The 16,592-nt window shown below is 41.4% G+C and overlaps 1 protein-coding gene across 5 annotated transcripts; it reads left to right on the plus strand.

Moving 5' to 3' along the window:
- Positions 1-1,537: 1,537 nt before the first annotated feature.
- Positions 1,538-14,376, plus strand: NFE2L3 (NFE2 like bZIP transcription factor 3). 5 transcript variants are annotated; one of them, XM_051611070.1, is made up of 6 exons: positions 1,538-1,578; positions 1,826-1,875; positions 8,607-8,648; positions 8,997-9,104; positions 10,051-10,134; positions 12,149-14,376. In XM_051611070.1, the coding sequence occupies exons 1-6, from the start codon at positions 1,569-1,571 to the stop codon at positions 13,355-13,357; spliced, it is 1,503 nt and encodes a 500-aa protein (XP_051467030.1). In that variant the 5' UTR covers positions 1,538-1,568; the 3' UTR covers positions 13,358-14,376. The 5 variants fall into 5 exon arrangements, with proteins under 5 accessions (XP_051467030.1, XP_051467033.1, XP_051467031.1 ...); XM_051611071.1 differs by having other exon boundaries at positions 1,541-1,578; positions 8,526-8,648; XM_051611072.1 differs by lacking the exon at positions 1,538-1,578 and adding an exon at positions 1,612-1,630 and having other exon boundaries at positions 8,526-8,648.
- The last annotated feature ends 2,216 nt before the right edge of the window (positions 14,377-16,592 follow it).

Consider the following 16,592-nt stretch of genomic DNA (forward strand, 5'->3'; position numbering starts at 1 on the left):
GTGTTTTGCTCTATTTGATTGTGAGGTCTGGAGAGATCTCTTGTTTAAGCGGTTGATGCTAAAAGAAGTGTTCGTGCTACAACATGACTTATGTTGAGATCTATTAGTAAGCACACAGAGAAATCATACCAACTTTGCAGACCAGGATGAGGTGCTGCCTGCCTCTGCAGGCTGACACAGTGTCTGCCAGGCAAAATGTCCCCAACCTTGGCTGAGAGGACACCCAAAGCGCTCTGACTCCGATGTCTTCTCTGTGGGACACTACTAACTGCTCACACCCTTACTCATCTCTGTTTGAGGGCAGGATTTTCAAGTCCTGAGACCTTGAACAGCATCCCTAAATCTGCCACCATAAAGGCCCTTCTGAGTGAAGGTTACCTCCACTTTGAGGTAGCTGCACCAGCCTGACAGAGGTTTCAGTCTCTCTCTGATGGCCCATGTGTACTGCTGAGGGTCTTAAAGACAACCACTCAAACCTCAGTCCAGATGAAGATCTAACAGCCAAATCAACTGCAACAGTGCAGAGCTTCCGCACCCTCTTCACTGTTTAAAAGCCACCATCTTGTTCAAGCAAAGGACTTCAGTGATTAAATGGGTCTGTCTAATGCAGGTTGCTGTAGTGGCCTGCAGTGGCCACAGACAGGCTCTTGTCTCTGTTGAGGAAGGAAATGTGCCAGGTCCAGCGTCGGGTGAGGCAGGAGGGTGCCCTGTGCTGGAACTCCAGAGCTGGTCTTTGGGTAGCACTGGAGATGCACTGGGCATCATCACGGGAAAGTTGAAGGAAACACAGCACTGGTTCCTAACCCTTGAGATGTGCCCTGACATCCCCCAACATCTTCTCCCATGGCATATCCACCAGCACCTTCAAAACACACACATTTTGTCTACTCTTTATCTGACAGGAAAGCCTATAGGCTATATTCAATTGTTATATATTTCCTTACCATTAGAAGATTTGATCTACAAGCTTAAAAATAATGTGCAAAGATTTTGATTGTCCTGCAACAACTAGAAAAAGGGTTAAGAAGAAAGAATAATGTGGAAAGTAAGGACTTCTTGTGGTGGATGTTTGCCTTGGTGTTTGTGCCATGAATCATACGGTGTAACTGTGTTTAGCTCCAGACACATTTATTTTTGCAGCAGCAATATCAGAGATCTTCCTCCTACATGGGGGAAAAAAAAAAGAAAAAAAGGAAAAAAAAGCTGGCAATGGAAGACTGTATCAGATGCTAGTTAATTTGAATTTTTGAAAGAAAACTGTCATTTTATTGGAATTTGAGAAACAAGGTACAAGAAAATGCTAGGAGTATTGTAGCACACTCATTACACTGGACACAACGAAAAAAGGAAAATGTCATCCATGATAACGGAGAAATGAGAAACTGCACCCATTCCATGCAGAGTTATCACTGAAGAAGTGACACTTTCAAGGTCTGCCCAAGCAGCCTTACGCCTTGGAAATGCCAAAACAAGTCTGACACACTCAGATAAGGAGAAGTGATGAGAAATGATAAAAGGCCTTTCTGGAGGACAGGGAGAACAGAGCAGCTGGAAAACACATCTCTAGCATGTGCAAGAGTAAGTTCTGCTAGCGCTCAGGAGATGTGGTGTGGAAAATGCAGATCAATAGGTGGGAAAGCAGAGGCTTTGGGTAGATATTTAAGACACCAGGTTCACTGTAATTTTTTTTATTTTATTTGGACATTCTATAAATCGGGAGGGGGGAGAGAGAAGAATGTTTACTACCAGAGGCAAGTGGAGAATCGCTTTGGATTTTTCACACTATACTTTCTGTTGCTTTCTAACTCGTCTCCTTGATTTCCAGCTCGCCCCAGCAACCCACGGCTGTTACTCCAGGAATCCCTCAGGACACAGGTGGGTGCCGGCCCCGCCGAGGGTGCTTGGCTGGCTGGTCTCCAGGTGCGGAGGTGCGGAGGTGCGGGATGCTGGGTGCGGGGGTGCCCGCGTCCCCTTCCCTCCCCGCGCCGCCTTCCGCCGGGGGGGAGGGCCGGGGCGGAGAGACGGGTTCCAGTCTGGCTGCGGGGTGGGAGCGGCGGTCGGGCTGCCCACACGCACGCCTCGAGGGGCTCCGGCTGCGGGGACATGGGGCACCGCACCCCGCGCCTCCTCGGGCTCCGCGGCCCCGGGGACAGCGGCGGCCGCCGGCGCCGCCCGCCCGGCCCGAGGCAGGAGGCCGGGGCTGGGCACGAAGGCGGCCGGTCCCACGGCGGAGGTGAGGGCGGCGGCAGCGGGGCGGCCCCGGGGGCGGCGGGGGGAGCCTGGCCCGGCGCGGCGGGATCCGGCCGAGCGAGTCGGGGGGACGGTCTGGAGGTGTAGGTGGGGGGCCCGTTATGGGGACGCGAAAGGGGGACGCTTTTCTGAGCTCAGAAATGGAGCGAGGAGACCGGCAGGCGCCTGCGGGTGGTGGCGGGTTCGGCCTGTGCGTTCCCCCATCCCCGGGTGACCTCCCGTGCAGCCCCCCGGCGGTCACAGGCAGCACGTCGGTGCTGTGAAGTGACACCGCGCGGCCGCTGGCTGACGCGGCGGCTGCCCGGGCGTCCGCGCCGAGGGAGCCAGCCCTTCCGAGCTGTCCCGGCCGTGGCACACGCGTGGTCCCAGCGCCACCCGGCACCTCCAGCCCAGCACTGTCACTCCTGCGCGGCATTTCCTCCGCCAGTTTAGCTCAAAGGATGTCAGGCGGCTGCAGAAATGCAGCTTCTGCGCAGATGAGGAGTAGAACTGCATCCCTCACCTCGGGGAAGAGCGCCTATATGTCCCAGTCTGACTTGTCAGGAATATTTCTTGCTCCCTGGGAGTCTTACTGTGCCAGGGCGAAAGTCCAGCCTGATTGCATCTCCCTCTTGTTTCCAGGGTGGCACCTAGAACTGCACCCTCGGGCAGTCGGAGCCCGGCAGTGCTGGCTGGTTCCCCTGTTGGGTGGCCCGGGGAAGCGCACCCGCTCAGCCCCTCGTCTTGCGCGTTTGTCACTGGGAGATGAGCCGAGCCCTTCAGCTGCTGGGGCTGCTTTTCTCAGCTAAGTCGCTAGTGGGCACAGAGTTTCATTTTTCCTGAGTAGTTTATCGTCTGAGGCTTTTGTGATACCCTGTGCGGATACAAAGGATACAGTAATGCCAAAATTATGATTTTGTGACTCCAAAGTTCAGCGCCTTTTGAAGTGCACGTTGAACTACCAACATTTTTCAGGTTGGTTTTTGAACCATTATGAACAGCGGGTTCTTAGTATGAATTAACAGCATCTAATAGCTGTGAAATTTGTCTTGCACAGTAGGGTTTATTTTTTCCTGCTTCCTTTTCTTTCTTTTCTTTTTTTTTCTTTGAGGCAGGGAATGGGCTGTATTTCTTGTCCTATTTCCCCGTGTAGCTTGGTTATTTTTGTAAAGTAGTTGCAAAACTAGTTTAAACACCCGAACTGTAAGGAATCACTCATTTCTGTGGAGAGATGATTTGTTTCTCTGCTAAATGTAGGTCTGGGCTTCTCTGCCAAGTACATCTTACTTAAGTGAAAGTACGTTTGAAGCAAGATAAGGCAGTATTACGTTCTTCACCTAAAATGTAAATGAACTTCTCAGTGAAAACCTCTGTGTCTCTTCCACCAGACTTCTTTTAAAGAGCATGACAGTTCCTAAACAGGAAACACAGAGGAAGATGTTGATCTTCACTCTAGAAGTGACCTCTCTAGGTTTGAATAAGGCCACTTGTGCTGTCAAAATGTTATTATAACAGTATAATGGATTTCAAAGTGGTTTAGCTGATTTATAACCTTCATTTTGGCTTTTTGTAAAAATAGACCTGAGCTATTTTTAACATTCCTCTTATCCATGCTAGATCAGGATGAGGAGTCTTGTGTATACAGATGAAAGTGATTGTTCTTGCTCGATACTGTGGGGCTGTGTGATGTTCTGAAAAGTTAGTAGCTGGATTCAACTACCCCTGGATTAATTTTATTCATTGGGCTCTAGTCCCAGCTGAGAACATTTCTGCACCACAGTGAGAGCTGTTGATTCTTGTCCTTAGGGAACCGGTATTTTAAACCACTCTGGAAGACAACTGCAGCTGAAAAAGAAAATTAATTCAGTGGCTGAAGCATGCTGTTGGAGTGTGCTAAACTGTGTGGGGTTGCCTGGCCTGTTTTGCTGTGCTGTGCTAAGAGGAGAGGTAGTGCAGAGTTAGGACAGCCTGAGCACTTTGGCAATGAGTAAAGCAAACAGGTGGGTTCCTACACTTAGCTTGCTGCCCAGCGGGCTGGGATCAGCCCTAACCTTTGTATTCACTATGTTCCCAGCAACTATTTACTTCAGCCCCTTTCTGTAATCAAAAGTAATTTTGCTGGTGAAATGCAAGCCCCACAATATTTTGTTGACTTAGTAATAACAAATTATATTTATTTTGAAATACACCTTTTAAGGGAGAAAATAATCATGTGATCTCAGAGTCTTGCTATCCATTTTCTTAGATGTGTGTAACGGGCCCAAGGATAAAGTGTTTGTACCACAGCAGAGTCTACATTTTAAAAAGTTTTTTGTTCTGAGTCCTAGACATAATTAACTGTCCTACATTACCTACAGTGGGTCATAGCAAGTAGGTGGTAGAAGATGTGCTCCCATGGCTTAGGATATTAGTTCAATGCTTCTGTGCTGTTCTAATCTGGGTCAACTACAGAGTTAAAGCTTGTAGGTTTGGTTCTCGTTGATGTTTAAGATTGAGACTAAGGTGCCAGGGCTCCTGCCTAGGAATCATGGGATACATCTTCAGAGGGGAATAAAAATAATAATAATAATAAAAAAAAAAAAGCAAGCAGCAATAAGCTTTTGCTTTGAATAGCCAGGAAAACATGCATCAGTTCATGCAAGTAAATGGAATAATTTCTAAAGTAGTGAAAGGTCCTACCATTTGCAGAATACTCTGGACCAATACTCTGGGCATGTTTGCTAAGGAAATAGATGAAATGCTTAAGAGTGAACCTTGTGTTTTCTTTGGGGTGATTGTTTCTCATGATGCTTTTTTTCCAGATCCAACAGTCTTTGTGTACTACCTAGTCTTCCTCTTCACAGCCTGCTGAAAAAAATCAGATTACAGTCTTAGTCTTTTGAGGAAGAATTTATAATGGGAGCACCACTTACACCTTACATGTTAACAGTATATGTATACACATATATGACAGCAGCTATTTGCATCTCAACATCCACTGTTGAAAACACGGGTGTCTACTTACCTACTCAGACAGTTTGGTCACACTGAGTAGGCCATATGTGAGTAGGTCACACTGACTTTAAACAGGTAAAGTTAAACATGTCTGCTTATTTTTTCCCACTGTGCTTGTAAATTATTGTTGGATTGTTCAAACAATAAGGAAAGAATTGAGACACTGTGTGTCTGTATAAATTTTGAAGGTTTAAGCATAGAAATAGCAAAAGAAAAAAAAATACAGAAAAAATGATGTGCAGCTGGCACTGGGTTCAGGTCTACTGGAGAAAAGAGAGAAGCTGTCTCACAGGCACTAACCTGGGATGCAGCCCATGCCCCGCTGTGCCAGCTGAGGGCTGCATATTCCTTGGGCTTCTCACTGTAAACCTGCCCCAACAGCACTTCTAAAAGCTGTGATGTTGAACCACAAGTCCATAAGCAAAACGAACAATGCCCTACTTCTCAAGGTACCTTACAAACTGTGTGTGGGGAAGTGTGGGGCCTCGCTGCTGCAAGATGTGGCATTGGTCCTGTGTATATGGTAATAGTATTTACAAATACATAGAAAATCTCAAGAAGCTCATAAGACAACAGTGTCTTAGGTGAAGATCTTGGAGGAGTTAAGAGCTGCCCCACTTGACACAGTGTTTTTCCCTTTCTGTCTGTGTATTGTTATTTCTGTGTATGTATGTGAGTGTGTGTATATATATATGTGTATACATTTGAAGGAGGAATATGAAATTGGATGGCTTCTTTCTTTCGTGAAATATACATGGGGTATTATTTAGATTAGCAGGAATGGACTGTGTAACTCTTAATGTTTTTATCTGAATCTTGTAATAAAAATGTTCTCATTTTCCAAATGGTGTGAACCCCCAAGCACTGGAGAGGCAGTACCTAAACAAGTGCAGCATTTGCTGTGCTGAGTCATCACACAATACATGGGACATACTCCAGCTCGGTGTGAGACAGAGAAGCAAGGCTCTGCCTCCCCCCCAAACCAAGTAGATTTGTTAGATCTGGATGTACTGCATTCTCTATGACAAATTTTGAGTCCCTTCCTAAGAGATGAATTCCTGTTTTCTTCACCCATCCAATGTTTTTCATTGTAAATCTCTTTTGTGCTTGCACAGAAATCCTTCCAAATGCAATGTGAAGGTTTTCATCAGGTAGGGTTGCAGTTTAGGTTTGTAACCAACCTGCTGTGGGAGGTGTGAACTTCCACACCCTCCAGTGGTAGCAGTGGAAAGGCTGCTGTAATAAATGGGTTTAGTGGTAATAGCAAGTCTTCTATTATCGGCAGGAATCAGTCTTTCTGTCTGTACAGAGACCACCCACATATGGTCCTGATCTAGCTCTTGTGCTTATAGTTGTACTACTGTAACTTAGCTGCTGTTGCTGCTGTTACCATTAATGCAAAATAAGAAACAGGACAGAAACACTAAGTGTGACAGTGCTACTACTAAGTAGTATTTACACCTGATCCCTTCTGTCATTAGATGTACATTCAGACTGCAAAACTGAGCTGTCTATAAAGAAATGCCTTATGCAAAAACATGATATGGCTGTTTTGGGGGAGGCACCTCTCCTTCCCCTAGCACTAGCCCAGTAATCAATCCCAAGCAATGCATGGGCATGGAAAGAAGTGTTCAGCTGTGGAGCAGTATTTTCCAGCTGTCCTTCATCACTGGGAAAGACAAGCAGGCTAAAGGGGGATGTGTAATGTCAGAGAGTAAATCTTTAACAGCATAGTCTGGGGGATTTTTGTTAAGGAAGGAATTTGCTGTGTTATTTAGGAGCCAAATACTCTGCCTTAGCAGCAGCATCTTCCCAGGGCACTCAGCTCAAGAGGAGCTGCTTAAGGTCTTTAATAGCAGTTGTCCTTGACTTCTTATCTGCTTTTGATGATCATTAATTTTATTAATTAGAACGATAATTGGTCATATTCATTGGACAAGTTGTGAAATTAAAGACTAGCCCTAATTCTTGCAAACATATAATTATGGGACTAACTTCACTCCTGTGAGTAGCTCCATTGAACTCTTTTAAGCGTTTGCAGTTTTACGACATAGAGGAAAACTGTATTTTTGTGTGTGTGTTTAGAAAAGTAAATTTGTTTCCTCATATTGGGCAATAATAAGTCATCTGGTCATTTCCAACTGCAGCTGACAAAGAAAACATGCTATACTGGAATATACTTTTTGATAGCTAGAAATTGTATTGCACATCATTGAAGGACAGTCCTCTTAGATCACAGTGACAGATGAGTGCCCTGTATATCTATTTGTTGTTAGAAATTACTGATTATAAAATTAAAATTCCCTTCCAGTTCTTGAAAAGAAAGTACTGAAGAATGGAAAGCCAACTAATAAAATAAGTTTAAAATAAAATTTGTGTTAATAATTTTTAAAATAAAATTTAATACCATTAATAAATAGGAAATTATTGTTTTATTTTTAATTATATTTAATTTTACTCCAGAGTCCTATTTTTAAACCTTCTTGCATTTAATTTTTAATGTATTTTGCATGAAGCAATAATTTAAAAAAAATCTCTTACACATTTTTATGACTATTCCAACTGCAGTTTTTATATAGTTTATGCTTTCATATAAAACCTGAAAAATAAATTTGTTGTGATTTTTAGAACAGAACACTAACTCTTCACATTTGCTGCTGTTGAGAGCTTGCCTTTTCTGCTCCTGCCATAGCATTTTACTAGGGATATATGGAACTAATGCAGTAGGGCCACTTGGTTTTTTGGCTGCTATTCTACCGAGTTTCAGATTTTAATAACTCAGACTTGCCCTATAAAAGCTTAAATATCCACATTTTTAAAAATATAAATATGCAAAGTCATTAGCAGTGATTCCTTCTTACCCTAGCAATACACCAGCCCTTTAATAAAAATTTTAGAAGTCTGCTAATATGACTATAAATAAAATATAACCTGAAAAATGCTTCTGAGACCACTAGATCAGAACAGTTCAATTGCTGGAGATGAAGGAAACAAACCATCATTTGGATAAATGGGAACTGGGTAATGACTACAGGGAAGTGATGGGGAAGCAGAGCTATTATTACAATACATGTTAATGTGATTGTTTTTCTGAAAGAAAAAGCAAGGGATTTTGCTAACTGGCCATGGAAAATTGCCTATTTTAAGATTCCTTCACTAGTGTATATCTGGCTTGGATATGTGGTTGTGAAATGACATCCAAAAGACACCGATAGCCCAGACTTTCCATGAAATCACATCATCATGCGTCTGTTTTATAAGAATTTGTTTCCAGTGCCTACAAATGTCCATTTCTACTGCAGGTAAGTTCAGTGCCTGGGAACAGAAGGAGGAGGTGGTGTCCGTGCTCCTGAACTGACGTCGGTGTCATTCTGTCCCCAAAGTCCCTACAGCATTGGTTCATCCACATGAATGAACTGTTCAAGGTATATTTATTTGAAATGTTATAGCTGGAAGGAAAAGAAAAAAAAAAAAAGAGGAAAAAAAAGGGGGGGAGGGGGAGAAAGAAAGAAAGAAAGAAAGAAAGAAAGAAAGAAAGAAAGAAAGAAAGAAAGAAAGAAAGAAAGAAAGAAAGAAAGAAAGAAAGAAAGAAAGAAAGAAAGAAAGAAAGAAAGAAAGAAAGAAAGAAAGAAAGAAAGAAAGAAAGAAAGAAAGAAAGAAAGAAAGAAAGAAAGAAAGAAAGAAAGAAAGAAAGAAAACAAGAGAGAACTGCATTTTAGAGATTAATTTTGACAGCTTGTTGCTCAACAGGACTGTTTTGTTTGTGTCTTCAGGATGTTGACCTGAAAACATGTCAGGAAGCTTTGGATGACTGCTGTCCCCACCAGGAGGATTGTCAGCTGGAACTGCACGTGGAGGAGGAGAAGGAAGACATGAATCAAGTAAACAATGAAAAAAATGAAAGAATGGAAAACTGTGAAGAAGTGAGGGAGGATATAGGTCTTATCACTGAGATAAAAAATAGTGAAAGAAATTGAGTGAATGGTTTTGAAAGGAATATTTAATTTCCTCTTTTCATTTGGACTGTCCCTTGCAAGGGCAGGAAAGGGACTTCAGATGATACTTTGTGAATTATGCCCTTGTACACCATCTCAAAAATTGCATTCCCTCCCCTTCAGTATAGTTTATGTAGTTGAGGTGTTCTAAAGTTTACTGAAATCTCTTGCAAGTAAACATTTTTCAATTTGCTTTTATTTTCTCCATCATGAAGGTGTTGTGTTTGTGGGCAAGGATTTTTTTTTTTTGGCGTACAAACACTTGAGACATGGATGTTAAATACTGCTTTCACCGTTTATTGCAAAGTTTGATGCTCACATGCAGAATTACATTTGAGAAACTGGATTGTTCAGATCTAAACATGTTTAGTGTTACTAGAAGGCAGAGAAATAATCTTAATGATGTTAAACCAAAATGGGAGCAAACTCTGTTTTGTACTCTCTGAGAGCTACAATGGAAAGAGCATTCACTCTTTTTGAGAACTTGAGACGAGAACATCAGATCCAGTTTTCTTGCCAGCCCTCCTGTTCACTGCTGCCCGGGCAGCCAGGCTTTGAAAAAATACTTGATTTTCCCACAATGGTGAGTAGGTGCAGCCTCAGAGAGGACGAAAGCCCAGTTCTGCTATTGAGGGTGAGAGTAGGATTTTCTTGCTATGCAGTCATTCTGCTAATTCTAGCAACACAATATCTCTTAATCAGGATGAAGACTCAATGGCAGATCAGCAGCAGTAGTTCACAGAGCTCTGCTCTGTTTTCTCCAGGACTTTTTAACCTCCTGTTGTGTAAAACAGTTGTGCCATACAGAGTGTTTCTGTTTCTTCTGTCACAGAGCAAGCACCACCATGTAGATTCCCTTCTCTCCTTAGAGGGCTATTTACAGCTTCTGTCATCGCAAATGGAGAACATGTTAGAGGTAAATGGGAAAGCGCATGTATTGCTAATTGATCGGGATACAGTCAGTGATTATTTGATAGTGACTTACTTTGTTTGGTCCAATTAAAAAAACAACCAAGCAGTGAATATGTCAGCAAATCAACGCAGTAACTTACCTGAAGATGCTAGTATCCACCTTTTACAGCAGCTGTAATTGGCTTCGCTTAAAAAAATTTGCCCAGTAATTTGTCTGGGATTTGACAACTGCAGAGTCCTGTCTTCTCTGTTACCTGGTGTTCAAAGTTGGATGGAGCCACTGGACAACCTAATTAGTTCAACTAGTAATTCCCTTTCTGAAACCTAATGCAAACTTGTATTTATACATCAGCTCTTGGTGTGTTTTTCTAGAGCAACACTGAGTTATTAAGCATTAGCAGCTGTTAAAAGCATTTGCAGCCAAACTATTGGAATTGCCATAAATACTGGGTCAGGTGCTTACAAAGATACTACCTTCAAGAACAGACCCATCTTTGCTACAGATCAGGTCAGTCAGCATTAACAGTAAAGCCATTTTGTTTTCCTCTGAGCTCTGATACTCGTTTACTTTCTGGGTGCCTGATTTCACAAAGAAAAAAAAAAAACAACAAAAAAAGAGTTGTCTTAATTGGAGTTTCCCTCCTTTCCCACAGTTCATAGCTGCAATCATTAACCATGAAGCTATTCCCTACATTCCGTTTTCACAGTACTCCAAGGACATCTGACATACACTTCCCATTGTAGGAGCCTTAGAAGGTCATTAGGATTTTCCATATCACTTCATGTTTATCTCTGCAACACCTAGTTTTGGGAACATCTAGGTTGGATAGTGCCTCCCAGCCCATAAATTAGTCACCTCCTCTGTTCAACTTTGGTAATAGATTCCACACTAAGAAGGTTCAGAATTTCATCAGTTTAATTTTCTCTGTTCTCTCCATAGTTAGAAAGGAATTTGTCTGTAGCCTTTGTGTGTCTATAACAACACACAGTTGCATATTTTATTCTGTGACTTAAGACCATTAACGCACTGCCATCTTGTGACAATACATCTGTTGAAAATGGATTGCTTGTTTTTTCTAGGTACCAAGTCTTTACAGTGTGGGGGATTTTGTAATAGTTAACTTGCTAAGAATGTTTCTTTTCAAGGCCTTAATTGAAAATACCACCTCTATCTCTCAGACTACAGATGGTCTAGTACAAGGTAATTCCTTAGGAGAAATAAGGCAAGACTTTGTTCTGTTTCCTGAGCTCCCATAGCATAGTAGAGAATTGAAAACATTCTGGTCTTTATGGTACATTGTTCCTTCTCTGTGAAAATTGCTTTTTACATTGTTTGTTCAGTGGACTGCAATCAGAAAAGTCCTTTCCTGCATCACACTGGAGGTGCTCAGGTATGGAAGAATCATATCATAGGCTTCCTACTTAATGTATTTAAATTTTCAGGTTTTTTGTGTCCATGTATTTTATGACTATTTGTCAGCAAGTGTCCTGACATAATTTTGAACAGTGGATTTGTACTTCTTGGACAAGTATAACCCAGGCCCATAAAAAGTGGGCCTTAATTTTCTAACAGCTTAGCATCTTGAACCAGCTCACCCTGGAATCAAATAATGACCAAACCACTAGCAGGGGAGGGGGTGAGACCACCCCTCCTAGAGGGACCTTTTCTTAGACCAGATGAGCACATATGCTGTAGTTTGATGTATGCTTAGCAACAGTCCTGTTTCCACCTCTGAACACTCATCAGTCCCACACTGTCCTTCACAAGTCCTCCTCCTCCCATCCCCTCGGTCACTTCTGCACCCTTCCCACTTCCTCTTGCTATATGTAGGTTATGCTGTGTACCAACGGGAAACAGTATTCAGAACAGACATAAGACAACTTTAACATATAACATTTTGATTTTAATAGATTCATACAGTGGAATATTAAAAAAATATATTGATGAAGACTGCATAGATGAGGAACGTAGAGGCATTAATTTTATAAAATATCCCATTTCCCCCCCCATCTTTTAGGCAAGTTTACTGGAAGATACACAAGTTGCTACTGATAATGGAGAAGAGCTGTCATCCTCACACCACCATATAAGTTTGACACAGACCCTTCGCCACTCTTTCAGCCCTCATGATGCCATGCTACCAAGAACAGAATACCACACTCAATCAAATTCAGAAACAAGACATTTGCAAAGACAAGAGTCTCTTCCTCAGCCAAGCTCTAGTATTACAAAACCAGAATCGCTATTTCATGGGTCAAATTTGACAGGGCTGTTTTCAACTGGTGACATTAGAAACCTAATGGCCCATGATGATAATTTTGATGAAATTAAACTCATGTCTTTGGCCTTGGATGAAGGATTTGATCCTACAGAAGTTTCTCAGCTGTTTGAAGAACCTGGCTCAGATTTGGAGCCATCTTTGAATTCAAGTCACAGCACTGCCTCTTACTCAGTCTGGAGTGAAGGTGCCGTTGGGTACAACAGGGACTTTAAACCTGTTTCTTTGCATGATTTAGGAGCTGTTGGTAGCCATAGCCAAGAACCCAGTGAATACAGCCATGTGGCATATCCAAGTGATTCAGAGTGTTCTAGAGAAGCCACATTTCAGCAGTTTCTTCATAACCACACTTCCTATCAGCTGGCAAGTCAAGCAGCATCCACTACAGAGCATCAACACCAGATGTGGATGGAGAAACCAAATGAAGTAAAGGGTAGGTGCTGTAATTCTACTGATATAAACCTTAGCAGCAATGAACACTGTGCAAAAGCTCTGAGAATACCATTTTCAGTAGATGAAATTGTGAGCATGCCTGTTGACTCTTTCAACACCATGCTAGCAAAGAATTGTCTGACAGGTCCTGAGGTATCACTCCTACGTGACATCAGACGAAGAGGGAAAAACAAAGTTGCTGCCCAAAATTGTCGTAAACGTAAGCTGAATGTGATTCTTAACTTGGAAGAAGATGTATGTAATCTTCAAAGACAAAAGGAGAGCCTTAAAAAGGAATACTCTCAGTGTAGCAGATCAATCAGCCGGATGAAGCAAAAGTTAAACAACTTGCACCGTGACATTTTCAGTAGATTGAGGGATGACCAAGGAAGACCTGTTAACCCATACAAATATGTCATTCATTGCAATAGTGATGGTGGTGTATTCATAATTCCCAAACGCTTGGCCAAATCAGAACAGAAACAAGGTAACAAAAAAGAGCAGAAAAAAAATTAAGTTCACTGGAGATCACCCAGGTTTTATTTTCCTGGAAGAACGATAAGGCAATTTGTGTGAAGACTAGTCAATAAATACAGAAAAGACTGTATTTGAGGAGGAAGGCTGCATGTTCAAGGATCTGGCAAACCCAGATGACTGTGATCTGTTAGGAATTCTATCAGGTTATGCTTATGAATAAGGCAATCTGTTTAGCTTTAATTGGAATTAAAGGAGCTAGGCCATCCGTATAAGCACAGTTGTATAGTCCTACGTAAAACTAGAAATTTAGTTTCTGGCGCTGGGTAGAACATCCATGGGGGAAAAAAAAAAAAGTTTTAGATCCAAGTTACACATGGAACAACATGTTTTAGTCTTGACTATTTGATTCTTCATACACAAAATGACATTTCCTTTTTTAGCACTGAAATGAGGCTACACTTCAATAGTGGTTTTGAATGAGAGAAGAGCTTTTGGTTTTGGTATTTATTTGATACGAAAAAGATGACATTTTATTCACTCACATGCTTTATTCACAACAGCTTATCCTGTTCTATTTCACAACCTGAAAAGGGTCTGAAAAAAAGATGGCCCAAAAGGCATATAATTAATGGTAAGGAAAAAATGTTGAGACATACTAGTTCCTAAGATATTAAAATAATTACCAATATTAACAACCAGACAACAAATACTCTTTGTATCCTTTATAAACAAACTCCATAAAATTGGTATTTAAAAAAAATACCTCATTGGTCATGGCATGATGACTTAATGGCCAGGTTTGTTTAAAAAAGCACTTGCACCAAACAGGTAACTACATACAGACTTGAGTTTTAATGCCCCATTGTACCTTTTGAAGAAACAAATTACGCCATTAGCATGTAAATCACATTGTTTCGAGGTATGTTTACAGTAACTGGTAGCATCAAATGGTATTTTCTAGAAAGGGAACACTGCAAAAATGCATTGAATTATCAATGAGATTGGCTAGTTTGAACAATTTTCTCTGCGTTTTATATTAAAAGATTTCTTTCAAGAAATACGTGCATCTGCTCATTTATTTATCAGTTTCACCACAGCCTCAAATTGATAGGGTAAATTAATTGCAGGAAGTTTCTTGGTTGAGGCCTGAAATTTCTTGTTAAACATCAGTGTGAAGTGTTATTTATGCTAACTGGATATGTGAAATATGTTCACAAAGAATCAATTTACTTGGTAGTTCATAAACTTCAACCAGAACATGCATCAGGTATAATTACATACAATGAATTGTGAATTCGATTTCTAGTGCCAGGAAAAAAGAAAAATTAGTCCATGTTTCATTGTAGTCTTAAATAAATGGCATATTTATGCACACAGCCTTTGCAGGACCAGGGCTTTAAGTCTACTTCATAGCCCATGTGCACAAGTTGTGATAGCTAATAAATTAGACCCGTGGCTGGCAAAACCTGAAACCCAGGTATTTCTGGTTTAGGGACTCGTAATAGAAGTTTCTATGGTCTGTAAGAGGACAAAGGCTGGGAGGTCACAGGGGGAAAGCAGCATCCTCCGGCTGCTTCCTATGTAAGCCCTGACCCCACCTAGTTCTGTTACCTCTCAATTTGCAAGTGGAAAGTAGCATTAACTGTTGTCAGCTTATTATTCAACAACCGTATTTCTTTTCTTAAATAAATTTAGGCAGATTAATGTATGAAAGTCAACTAGGAACTATACCTACAAAATCTCTCAGGGGAACGACTAATTTTGGGCAGACTCTGAGTTTTAAGTGCCGATGACACAGAGCATTAGGTCTGGATTGTAGTACATAATTTTCTCAAGCCTTCAGCTACCTAGCCAAAGAGAATAATTCTGTAGGCAGAATTCAGAATATTAATAATTTTTTTCCATTTTAGTAGACTGGCATTAAGTTTTTAGGTAAAACTCTTTAATACAAACAAAACCCCAGCCACCTAAACAGTTTTGTCTTGGCTGCATCTTAGTTTGTGTTAGACTAGACCAATAAGGAAGGAGCAGGTTTTATAACCTCTCCTCCCAAAGCAAAGGGTTCCTGAAGCTACTTGAAATATGCTTCATATAATGGCCTTGGAGTGTATTTGTCAACCTACACACAAAAAGGAGACACAATACAGGATTTAAGGAGCTACTCAGGCATTGTTATGAAAAACATGTCGCTGAAATGGTTGTAAATGGTGGGAAACCCCCAACTGAAGTGAATCTTGGCTTTCATAGTGGTAAATAGTAACTCAGAGACCACAGTCTTAAGTGTGTAAACCAGAAACTATGCTGTGTAAAAAGACATGATGCAGCACCAACTTTGGAGCCAGATGTCTAGTGAAAAATCTGCTAGGGCTGCATTGCAGCTTCCTTAATACTAACAGAGAAAAGCATCTCTCTGAAGTAGAAACACTTTTTAAAGACTTGTTACACTGCCAAAAAATCACGATGCTGAGGACCACAGATGTAGGTGTTGATACAAGCAAAAAAAAAAATAAAAAAAATACACCAATACGAACATGGGTGTCCTCATTAAAATACTCTTCCCGTGAAGTTATTTAGTCTGTAACATTTGAGTGGCAAACTGCATTTTTGTTACTTAAATAATGAAAAGAGGTTATCTGCAAGAGGTTAGAAAAGGTCAAACTGATGAGACAGAAAAACACTGGGTGGTGGGGATATCACAAAACAGATGACCTTCCCCATTGCTGCACATGGGGACACATGGGCACTACAGACCCACATTAGCTGCTGCCACTCGCAGATCCATACCTTTCCTGAAGTAGCACCGTTAAAAACCACACATTTAGCACTTACTTAGAATGCAATACCCTCTAAGGCTGAACATTCACATCCAAGCACAGTGCAAATAAGCCCTCAAGAAGAGACATGGCATACTGGTGGAACAGTGCACACACTCTGAATGACCACCCACAGCACTGCACTGAAGTGCAGCTTTCACTTCCATGTTCTGGTTTTATTCAACCAACTTTGCCTTTTACAGAAGCTAGATTTTACAAACTAAGACCATTCCTGCTCAAGAGCTTACAATCTAGTTTAGATGGGGTAAACAATGAACTTCCAAGAGGAAACAAAGGACAAAGTAACTTCATCAAGATAATTTTGTCAGTTTTAACAGCTCAGTATGTTCCAACTACACACTACATTTCTATCTTACAGGAGTGAGAAATATGGTTCCAATGAGAATTTGGAGGACAGAGTAGGTAGAGGCCTATAAATGAGACAACAAGACACTCAGTGC

Source organism: Apus apus, chromosome 2, assembly GCF_020740795.1.
Source record: "Apus apus isolate bApuApu2 chromosome 2, bApuApu2.pri.cur, whole genome shotgun sequence".
NCBI classification, from domain to species: Eukaryota; Metazoa; Chordata; class Aves; order Apodiformes; family Apodidae; genus Apus; species Apus apus.

Coding starts and splice junctions, on each gene's coding strand:
- NFE2L3 (XM_051611068.1), top strand. CDS start 9,634: ATGGGAGCAAACTCTGTTTTGTACTCTCTGAGAGCTACAATGGAAAGA. Junction 10,135..12,148: donor AAATGGAGAACATGTTAGAG/GTAAATGGGAAA, acceptor CCCATCTTTTAG/GCAAGTTTACTGGAAGATAC.